The sequence below is a fragment of the Martes martes genome (assembly GCF_963455335.1).
Source record: "Martes martes genome assembly, chromosome: 18".
NCBI lineage: Eukaryota > Metazoa > Chordata > Mammalia > Carnivora > Mustelidae > Martes > Martes martes.
Genome location: NC_137906.1, coordinates 41,025,288 through 41,045,213, shown reverse-complemented (window position 1 = coordinate 41,045,213; position 19,926 = coordinate 41,025,288). Strand labels below are relative to the sequence as shown.

The following is a 19,926-nucleotide window of genomic DNA, read 5'->3' as shown; positions in this document are numbered from 1 at the left end:
GATCAAGCCCCATGTCCAGCCTCCCGCTCAACAGGAATCTGCTTGTCCCCTCTCCCCTCTGCCCCACCTCCCCTACTAAAATAACTAAACACATCTTCTTTTTAAGGTTAAAATGTTTTTTATATGCTTTAAACTTTCTTTACTAAAAATTACATAAAGTCTGAGTTGGAAATATTGTAAACTCATGCTTTACATATATATTTCATAGTTCTTTTTTAAGTTTTTTTTTTTTTTTAGATTTTGTCCTTTTTTTTTTTAAAGGTTTTATTTATTTATTTAACAGAGAGAGAGAGAGATCACAAGTAGGCAGAGAGGCAGACAGGGAGAGAGGGAGAGAAAGCAGGCTCCCCGCTGAGCAGAGAGCCCGATGTGGGGCTCGATCCCAGGACCCTGAGATCATGACCCTGGGATCATGACACTCAACGACTGAGCCACCCGGGGGCCCCTGTAGTTCATAGTTCTGCCCACGACTGAGATCCTAGAAGAAAGGACACCCAACAGTCACAAGTCACATGGCACCCAGATGCTGGCTGTAAACACCATCCCTCACAGAAAGGAGCTCCAGACCTCCTTGAAGAAATGGCTGATTCCAGGGCCAGGACAGAGAAAGTAATGGTAAGTGGAGTGGAGTGTGGTTCCAGGAAGCAAGGAAATATTCCCAGAGTGCCAGGGCGTGGAAGGAGGGCTGCCACCAGCCACGTCGGGACGGTCTGAGCATCACAAACTGATGACTGTAATTGCTGAAAGCAACTGGATAGATTACAAATCCATGATCACACAGCATAAATCAAAAAAGAGAGAGAGACACGGATTGGCCATCAGTAGAGCAGGGATGTGCCCCCACTGACAGCTTACTGTAAAAGCTGGTAAGGGAATTAACCAGGCATAAATCCTACCTTTTAGAGCAACTGTCCTTCGTTGTCCGCTGATGAGGGGACAGGGGAGCCCCTGTCCAAAGGAACGCCCGCTCTTCGACCCAGAAGGAATCACAAGCCTCCGGTCCTCGATGAGATAACGGTTGCTCAAGCCATGGGAGGACTAGGCTATTTCCACGGTGCCAAAACGGTTGCTCCCAAATTACTAGCTAAGTGCAAAGCGGGAGAGAGGTACCCCTACTGTGGAGACACCTGGTGGCCCCCCGCAAACCAAGTGATCACGCCTGGTGTCACCAACACTGGGCGATCTGACATCACATGCCTCCTGGAGCCAGGCAGGCCCTCGGGGTCAGCTAGGACGCTGGCCAGTAGGTTCTCGTTTTCTTGTGATAAAACACACAGAAGCCACATTTACCACCTCAGCTATTTGAAAGTGAGAAACGGGGCGGCCTTTAGTCTGTTCGCGGTGTTGCTCTGCAGTCGCTTCTATCCATTCCAGAACTTTTCATCACCCCAGACTGAAGCTCCGAGTCCCTCAGCCCCCGGAGCCACTCTGCTTTCTGTCCTGGCAAATTTTTATGGTCTTGATATCACGTCGAGAGGGAGCCCTGTGCACTCAGCTCTCGTGTGCGGCTTCCTTCGCTCTGTGTCACGTTTCTACGTTGATCTCTGCTGCAGCAACTATCAGTACCTCCCTCGTGGCTGGAGAATCTTCCAGATTCCCTGTCCTGTCTGCTGACGGACAGTGAGGTTGTCTCCACCTTTCGGCCGTGTGAACCAGGGAAGCCATGAACATTCTCGTACAAGCTTTGTGTGGACGGGCGTCCTCCCTTGGCTTGGGACTCATGCTGACCATGTCTAACCGGTTGAGGAAGCACCAGGCTGTTTACAGACTGGCTGGACCTTTCACACTCCCAGCCGCAGGGCGTGAGGGGGTCAGCTTCTCCCCTTCCCCAACAAACCTTGTTATTTTGCTTTTTTTTATATGATCTATCCCACCGGTGTGAAAGGGTACATCACTGTGGTTTTGATGTTTATTTCTCTAACGAGTACCGAGACGGAGCATCTCCTCATGCGCTCCTCGGATGTCTTCATCAGAGAAAGGTCTACTCAGGTCCTTTGTCCATTTTTAAATTGGGTTTTGTCTGTGTTGTTGAGCTGTAACTGTTACTTCTATATTCTGGATACAAGTTCCTTATCATGCATGTAGTTTGCAAATATTCCCTCCCATTCTGTGGGTCGCCTTTTTATTGCCAATAAATTTTAACTTGACTTCGAGACTTTATTTTTCTAAAGATTTCATTTATTTATTTGAGAGAGAGAGAGAGAGAGACGGAGAGGGGGGAGGGTCAGAGGGAGAAGCAGACCCCCTGCTGAGCAGGGAGCCTATGGGGGACTCAATCCTGGGACTCCAGGATCATGACCTGAGCCAAAATCAGACGCTTCACCAACCAAGCCGCCCAGAAGCCCTGACTTCCGGCCTTTAGCTCTGACTTCTAGTGTACTGGAAATATACTGATGAAGGACCCATCTAAGAGGGTCACTTCAGGCAAACCAGCAGACCAACCCAAAATATACCATGTTCTACGAGACACCTTGCCTGGACTGTTCAAAAATTCATTGATTGGGAGAAAAGGTGGGGTGAGAGGCAGAGCGCTTTCGGATAAGAGAATAAAGGGACGGCCGAACGCTGTGAGTGAAGCCGGGTCAGATCTCAGTTTGAACAGGCTGAACAAATCTGGGACTGAGGAAATCTGACGCGGAAGAATGTGGGTTCACTGAGCCTGGCAGTAAACGTGCGGCCGTTTCTGCAAGGACATCACATCCTGGGAGACGCCCGCTGAGGCGGACGGGGACGGAGCTCCCCGGTGCCTGCCGCTCATGACCATGAGGTTCAGGAGAAAAGTAAGGCGCATCCCGGTAGATCCCCATGTAGACCAACAAAGCCGACACGGCAGATGTTCCCCACCGCGGGACGCAGGTGGTGGTAGGACAGGGGACCACGGAGGGATATATGCGGTGCTGGCGGGAAGACCCACCCTCCCTCTGCCCCAGGCGCCCTGCCCTGGTTGCTTCTCTCCGGCGATGCAGGCCCAGCCTCTCTGGGGGCCTGGGGACTTGCCGACTCCCTCTGCTCGCCGCGCACGTTCTCGCCCTCAGCATCTCCTGGCTTCCTCTCCCAGCTGCTCAATACTTGCTCAAGTTTGCCTTCCCAGCGATGTCTCCCCCAGCTACTCCATCTAAAACTGCAAACCCTCCCGGTGTCTGGGATGCTCCGTGGGGTGGGCGTCTGCCTTCGGCTCGGGTCATGGTCTCAGAGTCCTGGGACGAGCCCCCCGTCGGGCCCCCTGCTCGGCGGGGAGCCTGCTTCTCCCTCTCCCTCTCCCTCCGTGCTCTCCGCCTCTCTCTAATAAATACAAAAAATCTTTAAAAAATAATAAAAAATAAATAAAATAAAACTGCAACCTCTCAACACCGCCCACCACGTTCCCCTGTCTCTTCGTTCCTAACGTCAATGCCGTCCAGGCGGAGACCGCAGGGACACTCCTGTCACCAAAGCTGGTTTCGGCAGCTCCTTGGCTGGAAGGGGACCACCCAGCACGGGACGTGGTGGGCCTCTGAGCTAGACAGCTGGGCCTGGTGTTTAGCGATCAGGGCCCGAGGAAGCGGGGCTTTGCCCTGGATGGGATGCCGCCTAGAAGTGGGAGTGGCCCTATGATCCCGTAGCTTGAAACTCCTTACCAGAAGCCTTCTCTGCCAGGACGGGGACGCTGGGCTCGCCTGCGGTTCCTCCGTGCTCACCCGGGGTTTTGGTCGTCGCTGTCACAGGGGGACGCGGGCTGTGGGGCAGCAGCTCCGGGGTCAGGGTCTCGCGGCTGTGCCTGCCTGCTGCGCTCACTCTGTATGGTAGGGCTTCCGCTCTAGAACAGAGGCTCTGGCCAGCAGGGGTTTCTGTCCGTGGGTCCCGTGCTGCGCCCCCAGCTGCTGGAGCCGGCCTGGCTCAGGGCAGGGTCCGACGTCACCCGCAAAGATCCCATGGAGCTTCTGGGGGCTTTCGGGAGCCCGAGACGGTTCCGGCTCCTTGCCTGGCGTTAGGGTCTGGGGGTTCTCTTCTCAGGGCCACAGAGAGACTCTGTTCTGAGGGGCGGTGCCCAAGGTGGGACCCCCTTCTCCAGGGAGGACGCGGACCCAGAAGGACTCCTGCCCGGGAGCACGGGCGTGGGGCATGCGGGCTGGTCCCACGCGCCTGGCTGTCCAGGAGCCGCCCGCCAGGAGCGGGCCTTTGGCAAACAGAGGCCCGAGGCCGAGTCTCCTGTGGGTTTTGTGACTGTGCCCAGCCTCTTCTCCACTCTGGGCCTCAGTTTCCACTGGGCCCCAGACGACCCCAGGGATCCTTCCCACCTCAAACAACCAGTGCCTGTTTGTTCCGGTGGCTCTGGAGACTCGAGGGTGTGGGCAGCCCCAGGAAGGCAGGAGGGAGCCCAGGCCTGCACACCGTGAGTCCCCCCAATCCTCTCTACAGCCTCCGTTTGGCCTGGAGATCCCTCCTGGGAGGGATTTCCAAGGGAAGGGCTGGCAGTCTCCTGTGGGTCCTCCCCCTAGCTCGGGGCCTGAATGCTGTCCTCATCCTCTGAGAAGACGCGGGAGCCATTTATGTGGGACTTCAGCCGCGCTCGCCGGGACGGCGACGGCACCCGGCCAGCAAGGGCCCCCACGGTGAGCCTCCAATGCCTACTTGCGGTTTCAGACTTAGCTTCCCAGATGGCCGGCTCTAGCGGGCCCCACGGGCCGGTTGTGACGGGTACGCACGTGCTAGACCGCAGGACACGAAGACGCGTTTCCAGGGTAATTCAGCTAAAGGAGGAAAACACAAGCATGTGAGTGTGCCTGGCGAGATGTAAGTAACGTCCATTCACCTCCTAGTCTGCAAACTCCCTCAAGGGGTCTCAAGGATCATGCGTCGTCTCTATGAACAGACAGGGCGGCTTTTAGGACACAGTGCTAACCGGCCCCCTCTTGGGGGCGCGGGGACCCTGGCAGCCCCAGACGTTGCAATGGGGGAATGACGCACCCCACTGAGCTCGCAGGCGTAGGTTCATGGTCACACACACACACACACACACACACACACAAACACGTTTGTTGGTGATCTCTATGCCCAGCGTGGGCCGCAGCTCACAACCCCAGGATCAAGAGATGCATGTTGAGGGCACCTGAGTGGCTCAGTCCGGCAAGCATCAGACTCTTGGTTTCTGCTCAGGTCGTGACCTCAGAGTCATGAAATCGGCTCCACACTCAACGCAGAGTCTGCGTGACACTCTCTCTCCGTCTCCTTCTGTCCCTCTTGCTTGCGTGCGCACTCTCTCTCGCAAATAAATAAATCTTTTTGAAAACAGGAGTTGCGTGCTCTATGGGCTGAGTCAGCCAGGCGCCCCCTAACACGTATGTTCCTAATTCGTGGGGAAAGTCCTAGGAAATCATGGAAGGGTTACCTCTGAAGGTACATAGGTGAGAAGGGAAATTTTTTTTTTGAAATTTTGTTTTTTAAGCTGTACTTTTTCAAAAAGATCTTATTTATTTGTTAGAGGGAGAGAGTGCACGAGCACAGACAGGGGGAGCAGCAGGCAGAGAGAGAGGGAGAGGCAGACTCCCTGCTGAGCAAGGAGCCGGATGTGGGGTTCGATCCCAGGACCCTGTGATCATGACCTGAGCCAAAGGCAGAGTTTTTTTGTTTTTGTTTTTGTTTTAAAGATTTTATTTATTTATGTGACAGACAGAGATCACAAGTAGGCAGAGAGGCAGACAGAGAGAGAGAGGAGGGAGCAGGCTTTCCGCTAAGCAGAGAGCCCGATGCGGGGCTCGATCCCAGGACCCTGGGATCATAACCTGAGCCGAAAGCAGAGGCTTTAACACACTGAGCCCCCCAGGTGCCCCAAAGGCAGAGTATTAACCAGCTGAGCCACCCAAGTGTCCCTTTAAGCTGTCCTCTTGTCAGGATTGCTGTTACAATGAACATGTTTAATTAAGGGGCACCTGGGTGGCTCAGTCGGTTGGGCAGCTGCCTTGGGCTCAGGTCAGGATTCCAGAGTGGCACTCGGTGTGGGACTCATTGTGGGACTTGATCCCAGGATCATGACCTCAGCTGAAGTCAGCCACCTGACTGACTGAGGCCCCCTGCCCAGTGCCCTATTTTTAAAGATTTTAGGGGCACCTGGGTGGCTCAGTGGGTTAAGCCTCTGCCTTCGGCTCAGGTCATGATCTCAGGGTGCTGGGATCGAGCCCCACATCAGGAGTCTGCGAGTCTGCGTCAGATTCTCTCTCCCTCTGTCTCTCTCTCTCTCACATAATAAATCAATTAATCTTTTTAAAATTCCTGTATTTCTTCATTTGAAAAAGACTGATTGACTGATGGATTGACTTGACAGAGAAGGAGCACAGGCAAGGGGAGCTGCGGAGGGAGAGGGAGAAGCTGGCTCCCCGGCTCCCCGCTGAGCAGAAGCCCCGCTCTGACCTTGACCCCAGGACCCTGGGATCATGGCCCAAGCTGAAGGCAGACGCTTACCCAACTGAGCCACGCAGGTGCCCATGAAGAAATATTCTTGTATTTCAAAAAAGGTGCGCTTGTGAGGAAATGATTATGTTAAATTTTAAGAATCAAGCTATGGGGCTCCTGGGTGGCTCAGTGGGTTAAAGCCTCTGCTTTCGGCTCAGGTCATGATCTCAGGGTCCTGGGATGGAGCCCACACATCGGGCTCTCTGCTCGGCGGGGAGCCTGCTTCCTCCTCTCTCTCTGTCTGCCTCTCTGCCTCCTGTGATCTCTATCAAATAAATAAATAAAATTTTTAAAAAAAGAATCAAGCTATAACTTAACTTAAAAATACGTGCCTAAAAATGTACCCTTTGCAAGAACACATACTAACTAAAGGAACTAGTTAAGCACATTAGAACGGTTGCCTTATGGGGCATCGGGAAAGGGGATACATAACGCTAGGAGGGCGAGGAGACCCTGTAGAGGCTGTGATGGGAACGGGGCAGAGGGACCAGAGGCCCCTGTAGTCCCAGGCTCTGCGCCGGGAGCCCAGCCTCCCCCGGCCCGGGGACCCAACGTGGGGAGTCCCCCCGGTCAGGATTCCGGGGGAGAAGAACCTCATCCGGGTGAGGCAGGGGCTACAGAGAAGTGTCTGAAGCCAAGACTGCCACTCGCACCCTTTGACAGCTGGCCTCAGTTTCCCTCCGTGGACCTCGGTTCTGTCCTCCGCAAACTGTAAACGAGGCAGCAGTGCAGAGGCGTCAGCACAGGAAGGAAGGAGAGTGCTTCTGTGAGAGACCTAGGCATTCTAGGTCACCCTTCCACCACAAGGACGGGGGGTCAGGGACAAGGCCTGTGGAGGCCAGTCCGGGGGCTGGGCTGACATGCAGACTCTCCACCCAGGCTTGGCCCCTATCTCCCTGCAACGTGGACTCTAGCTGTGGCCCAGTGGGGGAGGCTGGAGTGAGAGCCCCTCAGGGGCCAGGCCTCCAGGCCCTGACCACCCACCCTCACTGGGTCTGATAAGAGACCCCACCCCCACAGCCCTGTCCCCTCTCCAGACCAACGGCCACAGCCTGGCCCCCACCCCGCCTCCCTGTGTATAAAGGGATCCTGGGGGGTGAGCCCCACAGAGGCTAGTCCTGAGCACGCCCTGCTCCGCTACCACCATGTCTCTGACCCAGGCCGAGAGGACCGTCATCCTGTCCATGTGGGACAAGATCTCCACCCAGGCCGATGCCATTGGCACCCAGGCCCTGGAGAGGTGAGTGCGTGCCCGTGGGCTGGCACGGAGCCGGGTAGGGCACAGTGTGGGGTTAGGGAGGACAGGGCCCAGCAAGGAGGGACCAGGGAGGAGGGGGACGGCACTCAGGGAGCAGGCAGAGGAGGTGGACGGAGAGGGCGTGTGGCTGTGAGACTGTCTTCTGCGCTGGGCCCACCACCCAGGTCTCCACAAACATCGCTGGAAGGAATCAGAGACGGAATGGACGGGTTGCCCAGCGAGGGGACGAGGGGACGCGGGGACGAGGGGACGAGGGGACGCGGGGACGGTGAGGGTGGGATTCTGCCGCGGCCTGTCTGAGCCTGGGCTAATAGGGGAAGCGGCCATGGGGATCCCGTCCTTGTGTAAAATTATAACGTCGTGTTCAACGTGCATGGGTCGCGTTCATGTTTGTGTCTTAAAATGCTGCCTTCAAGTATGCCTTACGGTGGCGGCTGGCCTTTTCGACGCCGGTGAGTTCTGCGCCCGAGGAGGACGCGCGCTGGCCTCACCAGGTGTGGCTGTCCCCGCCCGCAGGCTCTTCGCCAGCTACCCCCAGACCAAGACCTACTTCCCGCATTTCGACCTGCACCCGGGCTCCCCGCACCTGCGCGTGCACGGCGCCAAGGTGGTGGCCGCCCTGGGCGAGGCGGTCAAGAGCATCGACAACATCGGGGGCGCCCTGGCCAAGCTGAGCGAGCTGCACGCCTACATTCTGCGCGTGGACCCGGTCAACTTCAAGGTGGGCGCGGGGCTGGGGTCCCCTGGGCGGGGGGAGGGGCGCGGGGCGCGGGGGCCCGCGGGGCGTGGGCTGCGGGGGCTCCGTGCCCCCCCCAGCACCCGCACCCGCACCGGCCGCTCACGGGGCCGCGCTCCCGCCCCTCAGCTCCTGTCGCACTGTCTGCTGGTCACCGTGGCCTCGCACTTCCCCGCCGACTTCACGGCCGACGCCCACACCGCCTGGGACAAGTTCCTGTCCATCGTGTCGTGCGTCCTGACCGAGAAGTACCGCTGAGCGCAGCCGCCCGAGGAGGGCCGGCTGGGGCCCCTTCCCCGCCCCGAACCTGCCGCAATTCCTCCGCGGATTCTCCAATAAACGGATGAGGAGGAAGTGGCTCTTGCGTTCTCAGTATTGGCGGGAAAGAGGGGAGTGAAAGAAAGCGGGAGCGGCAGGAATACGGCCGACCCCAGGGTCACCACCGGCTCGAAGGCCACCGCAAGGGTGCTCTGGGGCGATCCTTGCGCCTGCGGACCCGAGTCGGGGAGGGCAAAGCGGCGCAGGCCGGCCCACGCGGTTCTCGGGCCGGAGGGGTCTTTGCTCCTCTCCTGCAGCCCCAAGCGCCCAACGGTTGCTTTACTCCGCGCGCTGCGGGCGGGCGCGCCCTCGGGGGGGGGGTCCTCAAAGCCTGACGCCACGGCCCCCGCGCTGCGGGCCCCGGGATAGGACCCCGGCCCCGCCCGTCCCTGCCCGGCGCTCTTTCCCCCAGGCCTCCCGCCGGCCGCCTCCTGGACAGGCTCTCACTCCGCCCGCACCGGGGTAATTCCAGATCCCGCTGGTGTCTGCAGCAGACGCACGCACAGCGCGTGAGTCCGTGCGGGTAGCACCCCCGCCCCGGCCGCCGCGGCCCCAGGGACCCGGCCTGGAGACGCTGCCCCGTGCCGGCCGAGGGCCCCCGCGCTCCGGCCGCCGTCCCGCAGATAAGGGCAGGCGGGGCGCCTGGGGGGTGGGGAGGCTATAAGGAGGCCGGCGCGGCGGGAGGGGCCCCCAGAGCGCGCCCCGCCAGCGCCATGCTCAGCGCCCAGGAGCGCGCCCAGGTAGCGCAGGTCTGGGACCTGATCGCCGGCCACGAGGCGTCCTTCGGGGCGGAGCTGCTGCTCAGGTGGGTCGAGGCGGGGTTCCCAGGACGCCGGGGGGCGGTGCCGGGGGGTTGGGGCCTGAGTCGGAGGAGGGGCCGAGGCGGGGGGGGGGGTGGTTCCGGGCGTCCGGGCAGTGCAGGCGCGGGAAGGACCCCACGCGGCCGCCCCCTCACTCTCCCGCCCGCTCCGTCAGGCTCTTCACCGTCTACCCCAGCACCAAGGTCTACTTCCCGCACCTGGGCTTCTGCCCTGACGACACTCAGCTGCGGACCCACGGACGACGCATGCTCGAGGCGGTGGGCGTGGCCGTGCGACACGTGGACGACCTGCGCGCGGCCCTGAGTCCGCTGGCCGACCTGCACGCGCAAGTGCTCCGCGTGGACCCCTCCAACTTCCCTGTGAGCCCGCCCGGGCCTCCGCAGGGTTCGCGCGCGCGCGGCCGGGGCTGGGGTCGGAGGGGGGATCGGCCCAGGCAGCGCCCCTTCACCCGCCCCTTCTCCCGCAGCCGCTGATCCAGTGTTTCCAGGTGGTGCTGGCCTCCCACCTGCAGGGCGAGTTCACCGTGGAGATGCAGGCGGCGTGGGATAAATTCTTGACGGGCGTGTCGGTGGTGCTGACCGAGAAGTACCGCTGAGTCCCCCGCCCCGCGGGCTTCCGTCTCTGCGTGTCAATAAACAGGCTCCCACGGAGGGACCGTGCGCTTGTGTGGTCTTTGGGGAGCGGGTAGGCTGAGGTGGTTGTGCCTGGCCAGAAAGCTCCGGGTCGGGTGTGGAGCCCCCCCGGAATCTTAGGGCACGATCCCCAACCTTTGCGCACAAGGGAACGGGGGCCAGGGACTCTCAAATGGGGACGGTTCCCGGGTTGACAATCCCGGGTCTGGACAGGGTGTGGATCCCCCAAAGCTTGAACACAACAATCCCCCTCCTGTGATGGGGAAATGGGGGGAGGGGCAAGTGGGAGCTGAGAGGAGGGAGGTTCTCAGGGTGCAGTTCATTCCCAACACACCCGCTGTGACACACCGTTCACAAAGCACGTTTGCATTCACCCATTCCTCCGCTCTCCCTCCATGCCCTCCCGCTGGGAGCCATTCCTGGGACTCCTCGCCTCTTTTGCAGACAAATGCAGGCACTGAGGCCAAGGAGGTCAGAGGCAGGGGCCAGGACCCCGACCTCCTCTTCCTTCCCTCCCCTTGATGCTCAGTCTGCAGGGAACGTTGCCCCAGCCAAGTTAGCCCCTCCATCTGAATCTCCTGGGGCAGGGTCTGGGGAAGGGGCTCCTGATGGCCACGATCAGGCAGACACCCCGTCCACACAACGGCTCTGTGATACCGGACATGTCCAGGAGCAGTCTGAGCCTAATGCATCCGACGTAAACACAAACAAAAAGCAGACGCCGTGCTGGCTCTTTGAAATAATTTATAAGACCATAAAGCAGGGTCAGCACCTGGCAGGCCCAGGGCCCCCCAACTTCCACTACAACGTTCCTTTCAGTCTCTGCGGGTCCCCCAACCAAGGCGTTCCTCTCCTTCGCGGCCAGACCCCGTCCCCAGGGTCAGTCTCTCCCCTCTGCGGCATGGGGGCAGGAATCCTAGCACTCTACGGAGAACCTTCTCCGACAAGGGAATGAGGCCAGGGAGTGGGGACTCCAGGAGCTCACCAGACACTGAATGAGGAAGGTTCCCTGCTGAAAATCTCTGTCCGCGCAGGGAGCACTGAGCCCCACCTGGCCAAACGTGCCCAAGTCCGAAGGATGCCAGAGGGTAAGCTCTTACCTGTGGGAAACTACCCACCCCACCTGGCCGTGCCTGCGCCTGTTACCCGACGGTGGCCAGGAACCCCTGCCCACCATGAGGGGACAGAGGGCTTGGAGCGCCGGACCCACATTATCTCCCTCAGCCCCACTGTTTACACGGACTGTCTACAGTTCTTGGTCCTCGGGAAGGTTTGGTGCGGACGCAGCTTGGTCCACTTGGGGAAATGTGCTCTCCTTCCCAACCAGCAAACGCCCCGGGTTCGGAGCCAAAAGCCGGAGCCTGTCGGGTGGGTCGGGACCTGTGTGGGCTCCCCAGAACCGCAGGAGAGGACATGGAGGGCACCACGCAGAACTGGATCCCGCTCTGGGCGGGGCAGAGAGAGAAGGCGGCCTTGGGAGCCCCGCCAGCACTCGCCGGAACACCTCCTGGCACCGGACCAGCCAATGAGCGCGGGCGGGGAGGGCGCGCCCTCGAGCCCCAGGCATTTAAAGCCCCGCGCTCCCCGCGCCCCGCACATTTCTGGTCCTCACACAGACTCGGAAAGAACTCACCATGGTGCTGTCTCCCGCCGACAAGACCAACGTCAAGTCCACCTGGGACAAGATTGGCGGCCACGCGGGCGAGTACGGCGGAGAGGCTCTGGAGAGGTGAGGACCCCACCTCCCCGCGGTGGGTCCGGGCTCGCCCACCCCTCGCGGCGCCCGTCCGCCACCGCCCCGCCTAACCCTGGCTCGCCCGCCCCTTCCTCCCGCAGGACCTTCGCGTCCTTCCCCACCACCAAGACCTACTTCCCCCACTTCGACCTGAGCCCCGGCTCCGCCCAGGTCAAGGCCCACGGCAAGAAGGTGGCCGACGCGCTGACCCTCGCCGTGGGCCACCTGGACGACCTGGCGGGCGCGCTGTCCGCTCTGAGCGACCTGCACGCGCACAAGCTGCGTGTGGACCCCGTCAACTTCAAGGTGAGCGCGGGCGGGGCCCGGGGCGAGGGGCGGGCGGGGCCGCGAGGCCTGCCAGCCGGGCGGGGAGTCCCCCGGGGTCCCGAAGGGGGAGCGCGGGCGGCCGCGGCCCCGACGGTCCCCGACGTCCCTTCCCTCCGCAGCTCCTGAGCCACTGCCTGCTGGTGACCCTGGCCTGCCACCACCCCGCGGAATTCACCCCCGCCGTCCACGCCTCCCTGGACAAGTTCTTCAGCACCGTGAGCACCGTGCTGACCTCCAAGTACCGTTAAGCTGAAGCGGCGGCGGTGCTCGCGCTCCCGGCCGGGGCCCTCTTGGCTCCGCGCACCTCAACCTCCCGATCTCTGAATAAAGTCTGAGTGGACTGCAGCCTGTGCGCGTCTCCGTTCTGTCTGTGTGCGAACGAGCCGGTGGGGGGAGGCCGGGGGTTCTCCTCCCGTCGGGCCACGGACCTGTCCGCAGCGGCCAGGAGAGGGACAGTAGGAGAAGGAAGGCGGATGCTTCCGGGAATGAGCCGGATCATCCTCCAGGCCCCTGTGGTACCAGACTTCCAAGGGTTCCTCTCTGGGCTGAGAGCTAGGGGGGTCCTAAATTTGCCACCCTCCTCTTTTTTTCTTACGTTTTTATGGTTTTTGTTTTGTTTTGTTTTGTTTTTTTGAAGAGGAAGCAGGCTCCCTGCAGAGCAGAGAGCCCGATGTGGGGCTTGATCCCAGGACTCTGGGATCATGACCCAAGGCAGAGGCTTTATTTAACCCACTGAGCCACCCAGGCACCCCCGTTTTTATGTATTTGTTTGTTTACCAGAGAAAGCGGGGAGGGACAGGGAGAGGGCCGAGCAGACTGCCCACTGAGCTCGGAGGCCCCGTGGGGTCCGTCTGTTGACCCCGAGATCACCACCTGAGTGGAAACTGAGAGTCCCACACCCGAGAGTCCCACGCCCTAGGGACTGAGCCTCCAGGCGTCCCACCACTCTCTTTTGAGTTCTCTCTGATGCCAGTTAAATAGTCGAGATCAAAACAAAGGAAACAAACCACAAAAATACAGCACTTCCCGGCAAGTGTGGGCGCTGGGCGATGTCTGCAAGATTCCCACCCCCTTCCTACCTGAGGGAAGGTGGGTTGGAAAGGGGGTCGCAGCTCCCTGCGACCCTTCCTAGGTCACGGAACCTCTGGGGTCGGCGGCGTGGAGTCAGGGGGGAAGGGTGGGGCGTGAGCAGGCTGAAGCGGTCAGGGCGCCCCTGGGGAAGGGCTTGAGTGCGGTACCTTGCTCCCTTGTGTCTGTGAGGCACACAGCTCCCTGCGTCTGCAGCCCTGGGTCCTCCAGCTCACGGCTCCCCCTACTCAATAGTCCAAGGCTCCTGGGGTCTCCCAGCACCTGGGGTGCTCCCAGGGGTCTCTGCCTTGTTGCCATGAGCACCATTAGCCAAGGCCCCCAGCCAAAGTGCCGAACGAAGGCCTGGACTCCGCTTGGCAGGGGGCACCCAGCCCGGCAACCACCCCAACGAGGCCGGGGCAGTGTCTCCAGCCCAGCCTGGTCTCCAGGCAACACGCAGCCTGGGCAAGGTCTGGGCCGGTGGCCGAGCCCCCTGCTCACCGCTTTCTTTTTGGACAGGGATCTTTCTGAACTGCTGGGAAGGGCCTTCCTCCTCTCCACCGTGCACCCCTCCTCTGCCCTAGAGCCCAATTCATTTTTATGTAAATGTGGAAAACACTTCAGAAATAAACTACAATATGCCCGTGCTTTCTCCCCCCCAACCCCACACGTCATTTTGTGTTATTCAAAGTAGGGAAAGAGAGTCCCTCTGCCCTGCCCCCCAGCCCTGCATCGGAGCACCAGTTGAGGTTTGGGCACTCCGCATGGAGTCCGGCGCGGCCGGGGGCTCAGTCTCACAACCCTGAGATCATGACTCGAGGCTAAACCAAGAGTCAGATGCCTTGGCAGACGGAGCCAACCAGGAGCCCCATTATGGGCCATTTCTACATTTCTGTTAGTTTCCTCTTAATAACCTGGGTCGACCGTTCCTGTAAGTCATCTCTTCCCCGTGCAAACACACAGGAGCTCTTCCCACGGTAGGAGTGCAAGCCATCGGCTGCGACATGTTCCCCAAGTGTCGCCTGAAAAGGACTCAGCGTCAGGGGGACGGTCCCAGGCCTAGGGGGTGGGTCTTTGATTTCTCTAAGCCCCCGGTGTCAAGCGGCCCGCACCAGCTGGGGGGCTGGGAGGTCACTTCCAGGGGCGGTGGCAGCAGGGGCGCGAAGAAGTGGGCGCGAGGGAGACACCCAGAGCCCCCGCAAGCCTGCGGCGAAGTCCCCACGGTTCCCGGCGGGCGCCGGCCGCTCGCGCGCACCCCCTGCCGGCCGGCCTCGCCGCGCAGCGCGGCTGCGCACCAGCCAATGGGCGAGGGCGGGGAGGGCGCGCCCTCGAGCCCCAGGCATTTAAAGCCCCGCGCTCCCCGCGCCCCGCACGTTTCTGGTCCTCACACAGACTCGGAAAGAACTCACCATGGTGCTGTCTCCCGCCGACAAGACCAACGTCAAGTCCACCTGGGACAAGATTGGCGGCCACGCGGGCGAGTACGGCGGAGAGGCTCTGGAGAGGTGAGGACCCCACCTCCCCCCGGTGGGTCCGGGCTCGCCCACCCCTCGCGGCGCCCGTCCGCCACCGCCCCGCCTAACCCTGGCTCGCCCGCCCCTTCCTCCCGCAGGACCTTCGCGTCCTTCCCCACCACCAAGACCTACTTCCCCCACTTCGACCTGAGCCCCGGCTCCGCCCAGGTCAAGGCCCACGGCAAGAAGGTGGCCGACGCGCTGACCCTCGCCGTGGGCCACCTGGACGACCTGGCGGGCGCGCTGTCCGCTCTGAGCGACCTGCACGCGCACAAGCTGCGTGTGGACCCCGTCAACTTCAAGGTGAGCGCGGGCGGGGCCCGGGGCGAGGGGCGGGCGGGGCCGCGAGGCCTGCCAGCCGGGCGGGGAGTCCCCCGGGGTCCCGAAGGGGGAGCGCGGGCGGCCGCGGCCCCGACGGTCCCCGACGTCCCTTCCCTCCGCAGCTCCTGAGCCACTGCCTGCTGGTGACCCTGGCCTGCCACCACCCCGCGGAATTCACCCCCGCCGTCCACGCCTCCCTGGACAAGTTCTTCAGCACCGTGAGCACCGTGCTGACCTCCAAGTACCGTTAAGCTGAAGCGGCGGCGGTGCTCGCGCTCCCGGCCGGGGCCCTCTTGGCTCCGCGCACCTCAACCTCCCGATCTCTGAATAAAGTCTGAGTGGACTGCAGCCTGTGCGCGTCTCCGTTCTGTCTGTGTGCGAACGAGCCGGTGGGGGGAGGCCGGGGGTTCTCCTCCCGTCGGGCCACGGACCTGTCCGCAGCGGCCAGGAGAGGGAAGGGAAGACGGGCGGAGGAGGGGAGTGGGGCCGGTTCCGCTGCCCCTGCCTGGGACCCCCGCTCCGACCCGCACCCTGCAGTGCTCTGCTGCCCGCACGCCACGTCCTCCATTTCATTCCGGAGCTTCGTGGATTCTGCTGCGATTTGCTCCAACAATGAACTGCTTTTCCACCTTTACGTTTTATGACACACGCTTGGTCTGAGAGCTCGTGGGCCTCCAGCCGGGACCTCTGAGCCCTCCCACTGCTCTCCCTGAAGTTGGGCGGTGGGGAAGACCGGAGGTCGGGCTCCTGGGAGTCTCACCGAATTCCCCCCACCTGTCAAGTGCTTCCCAAATACGCACACAATCTAGATGAAGTGGGGGTGAGCCGTCCATCCCAGATGCCAGGCAACTTCCTGGTGGTGCTGCTTTCTCCCGGTGTCACTTCCAGGACACACGCTGTGAAGAGCACCCTGTCCTGGAGCAGTACAGACCTGGAGGCCTGGCTTTGGGGGTCAGCTCAGCACTGACTACACAGCCCAGAGGCCCACCACCCCCAATCCCCTACACACACGGCAACAGAGAAGAGCCGGGTCCTGGGGCTCAGCAGTCCTGTGTGCCTCCTGCCCTCAGAGCAAGCCGCCTGCCGCCTCGGCGTCTGGTCCTGGCAGCCGTGGGGGCCGAGCCCCCAGCTAACAGCAATGTCCTCTCTTCCCCGGGTCCCAGAGTCATCCTTGGAAAATGAGATGGCAGGTCTCTGCCTCAACTGGTGGCACTTGTGGCGCAGCTGGTGGTACAGGATGAGCTCCCAGCACTAGGCAGTCTTCTTTCTTTTGTTATCATGAAAACGACGGCCTGGGCTCAAGGGCTCAAGGTGGAAAACCCAGATGTCCACAGAACGCAGTCGGTCATGAAGAGCTGGACGCGGGGCCCAGCCCAGAGCAGGAAGGCCCCCGGGAACGGTGCTAAATGAAAGAAGCCAGACACAGGAGTGTGTGATTCCTCTCACATGAAGCGTCCGGAATAGGTGAACTCACACAAAGACCAGGCTGCTGGGACTGGAGGAGGGGGATGGGGTGACTGCTAACGGGGACAGGTTTCCATTTGGGATGATGGCAGCGGTGGTTGCACAACACTGTGGATGTGGTTAAAGACACTTCAAAAGGGCTTAGATGGGGGGGGAGGTGGCCCCTGGGTGGCTCAGTTGGTTAAGTTATCTGACTCTTGATTTCGGCTCAGGTCGTGATCTCAAGGTTGTGAGACGGGGCCTGGCATCGGGCTCCACGCCAAGCTTCAGAGTCTCTCTCTCTTCCTCTGCCAGTCCACCCTCTCTCTCCCTCTCAAAAATAAAGTAAAATAGAATAAAATGGTAATATGATAATTTCATGTTATAGTAATTGTACCAACAAATTTTTTTTTTAAAGATTTTATTTATTTATTTGACAGATCACAAGTAGGCAGAGAGGCAGGCAGAGAGAGAGAAGGGAGGAAGCAGGCTCCCTGCTGAGCAGAGAGCCCGATGCGGGGCTCGATCCCAGGACGCTGGGATCATGACCTGAGCCGAAGGCAGCGGCTTTAACCCACTGAGCCACCCAGGCGCCCCCAACAAATTTTTTTAAGTAGGCTCCACACAGGTCTTGAACTGAGCGCCCTCAGTTTAGGACCTGAGCTGAGATCAAGAGCCGGCTGGGTAACCGACTGGCCACCCAGGAGCCCCCACCCGGCAATTGTTTTACTGCGCGGAGCAGTGCCTGGTACGCCCTGGACGCCCCACAGGGATCAGGTGTCACTTCTGAGATACAACCGAGGCATCTAATACCTGTTTTCTGTCCTGGAAGAACAGTTGCTACGAGCCCGGCTCATGACACTGGTTTCCCGCCCAAGTCTCGCAAGTTTGGGAAGAGGACATTTTCATGTTCATTTTACACCATAAATGCGAAAAGAGAGTCATCGTAGGCTCTGGAGGAAGGGAGGGAGAATAAGCGGAGGGTCAATGTCAAAATCCACGAAACCATTCAGTGTCCCCTAATACCAACCATCACACTAGTAAGGGGGGGCTTTCCGGACCGTAAACACTAGGAGAACGGGGCGGCGGGGTCCCGGGCCACCGGGAGGGTGCCAGGCTCCGGGACCGCTCGAGCCGGACTCCGCGAGCAGGGGTGCGGCGCGGACGCGGCGGCGGCGCCCCCTGGAGGCCGCGGGGACCCCCCGTGGCGCAGGCGCAGGGACGGGGCGCGGCAGGACGCAGGCTCCGCGATGGCGCTGTCCGCCGGCGACAGGGCAGCGGTGCGCGCGCTCTGGAGGAAGCTGGGGAGCAACGTCGGGATCTACGCCACCGAGGCCCTGGAGAGGTGCGGCCGCCGGGTCCCCGCGCCCCTCCGGCTCCCGGGCTTTGCGCCCCCGCCCCCGCCCCCAGGCTTCCTTCGCGGCCGCGCCTCACTCGCGCTCCCTCCCGCAGGACCTTCGCGTCCTTCCCCGCCACCAAGACCTACTTCCCGCACTTCGACCTGAGCCCCGGCTCCGCCCAGGTCAAGGCCCACGGCCAGAAGGTGGCCGACGCGCTGACCCTCGCCGTGGCCCACCTGGACGACCTGCCGCGCGCGCTGTCGGCTCTGAGCGACCTGCACGCGCGCCGGCTGCGGGTGGACCCCGCCGACTTCAAGGTGAGCGCGCGGGCGCGGACCTGCGGGGGCCGAGGCCGGGCGTGGGGGAGGGCGGCTCCGGGCCGGACGACTGCGTCTCCCCGCAGCTCCTCGGCCACTGCCTGCTGGTCACCCTGGCCCGGCACTACCCCGGAGACTTCGGCCCGGCCATGCACGCCTCGCTGGACAAGTTTCTGAGCCACGTGAGCTCGGCGCTGGCCTCCAGCCACCGCTAGACTCGGAGGGGGCGTCGCGGGCCCCCAGCCTGCCCTCCCGCGAGCTCCGGAGTCCCAGTAAAGTCCCGGCCAGAAAGCCTCACCCGGCCACGCGTGTCGTCTCTGGGGGCGCGCGCGGGTCTGCGGGGTGGGGGGCAGGAGGGGCGGGGGGTGCGGGCGCCCCACGTCGTCAGACCCGGGCGCGCCCCTGGCTGCCCGCTGGGCGCCCCGCGCGGTCGAGGGGAGCCCTCGGTCGCCCCCATCCCCGGCGCCGGAGACGGGCTTGGGACCCTGCGCGGGCGCGGGGTGGGGGGTGGGGGAGGCCGGACCGTCCTCCGGAGCCGCCCGCAGCGCCCGGCCTCGGGGATGGGGAGGGAGCGGCGCCTCCTGCCGGCGGGGCCCGGGACCTGCGCAGACGAAGGCCCTGGAGGGGGCCCTGGAGGCCCGTGTGAGAGCCCCTCGCCAGACCCCGGACCGCGCGGCGGGAGTCGTGTAGCAGACGAGGTGGATGGGGGCGCGCCGGAGCCCTGCCTGCGCCCCGCACTTCTGAGGAGACAGACGTCAGAGCGTTTTCTGTTTGCTTATTTGCTTTTAGCTATTGCTTCTCCGAATCAATCATAGTCATTGCAGAAACCTGAGAAAAGGGCGCACTCACCGCCCCTTCCTCTGCGCCCCAGCGGGGCCGGCACGTCCACGATTCCTTCCGCAACCACCTGGCGCAGGGGCCGACTGTGGACACACGGGGAGGACATGGGGTCGGATCAAGAGCGTGGGTGTCTCTCACACACGCACGCACGCACGCACGCACCAAGGAACATTGAATGCGCAGCCCTCCAGGTCCTTCCGGCAACATTTGGAGATAGATAGATAGATATATAATTTTTTTAACGGATTTTTTTAAAGGTTTTATTTGTTAGAGAGCGAGCGAGCACAGACAGAGAGGCAGGCAGAGGCAGAGGGAGAAGCAGGCTCCCCGCCGAGCAAGGAGCCCGATGTGGGACTCGGTCCCAGGACGCTGGGATCATGACCTGAGCCCAAGGCAGCCGCGTAACCAACTGAGCCACCCAGGCGCCCCTGGATATATTTTCCTTAAACCGTGTCCTCAAAGTGACACTGGGAAAAGTGCCACATGGGACATATAGAGAGGAAAGCGCCCTGGTACGGGGAGGGGAGAACAGCAACATGGAGGGCTTGGGAGAAAAATCCTGTCCCCAGCAGCAGCGGAAGGGTCCTCCCTCACCCAAGACACACTCCGCATTCTTTCCCTCCCCCCACCTTTTTTTTCCCGAGCTACTGAGCCCAGCAGAAGCACAAGCGGAAGGAGAAACTGGCAGCTCACAGGTGCCCACCGGGGACAGACATTTGCAATGAACCTCAAAGACGTGCCTGTTGAAATGCTCCCTAACAGGACACTGAGCAGGAAAAGATATGAAAAGGCAAGATCTAATACACTTGTGCTGGAAGTGTAACTCA

At 61.4% G+C, this 19,926-nt stretch overlaps 5 protein-coding genes across 5 annotated transcripts; all 5 read left to right on the top strand.

Moving 5' to 3' along the window:
* Positions 1–7,574: 7,574 nt before the first annotated feature.
* On the top strand, positions 7,575–8,681 carry HBZ (hemoglobin subunit zeta; the record flags this gene model as incomplete). The annotated part of the gene is made up of 3 exons (XM_080830665.1): positions 7,575–7,669; positions 8,204–8,408; positions 8,553–8,681. 3 exons carry the CDS (start codon positions 7,575–7,577, stop codon positions 8,679–8,681), a joined length of 429 nt encoding a protein of 142 aa, XP_080686791.1.
* Positions 8,682–9,398: 717 nt separating this feature from the next.
* Positions 9,399–10,214, top strand: HBM (hemoglobin subunit mu). Its single transcript, XM_080830598.1, has 3 exons — positions 9,399–9,546; positions 9,717–9,921; positions 10,029–10,214. Exons 1-3 carry the CDS (start codon positions 9,455–9,457, stop codon positions 10,155–10,157), a joined length of 426 nt encoding a protein of 141 aa, XP_080686724.1. The 5' UTR covers positions 9,399–9,454; the 3' UTR covers positions 10,158–10,214.
* Positions 10,215–11,407: 1,193 nt separating this feature from the next.
* LOC308359090 (hemoglobin subunit alpha) lies at positions 11,408–12,601 on the top strand. Its single transcript, XM_080829784.1, has 3 exons — positions 11,408–11,923; positions 12,031–12,235; positions 12,376–12,601. The coding sequence occupies exons 1-3, from the start codon at positions 11,829–11,831 to the stop codon at positions 12,502–12,504; spliced, it is 429 nt and encodes a 142-aa protein (XP_080685910.1). The 5' UTR covers positions 11,408–11,828; the 3' UTR covers positions 12,505–12,601.
* Positions 12,602–14,453: 1,852 nt separating this feature from the next.
* HBA1 (hemoglobin subunit alpha 1) lies at positions 14,454–15,507 on the top strand. Its single transcript, XM_080829783.1, has 3 exons — positions 14,454–14,829; positions 14,937–15,141; positions 15,282–15,507. The coding sequence occupies exons 1-3, from the start codon at positions 14,735–14,737 to the stop codon at positions 15,408–15,410; spliced, it is 429 nt and encodes a 142-aa protein (XP_080685909.1). The 5' UTR covers positions 14,454–14,734; the 3' UTR covers positions 15,411–15,507.
* A 2,308-nt stretch (positions 15,508–17,815) lies between these two features.
* On the top strand, positions 17,816–18,562 carry HBQ1 (hemoglobin subunit theta 1). Its single transcript, XM_080829782.1, has 3 exons — positions 17,816–17,947; positions 18,055–18,259; positions 18,346–18,562. The coding sequence occupies exons 1-3, from the start codon at positions 17,853–17,855 to the stop codon at positions 18,472–18,474; spliced, it is 429 nt and encodes a 142-aa protein (XP_080685908.1). The 5' UTR covers positions 17,816–17,852; the 3' UTR covers positions 18,475–18,562.
* Positions 18,563–19,926: the final 1,364 nt, after the last annotated feature.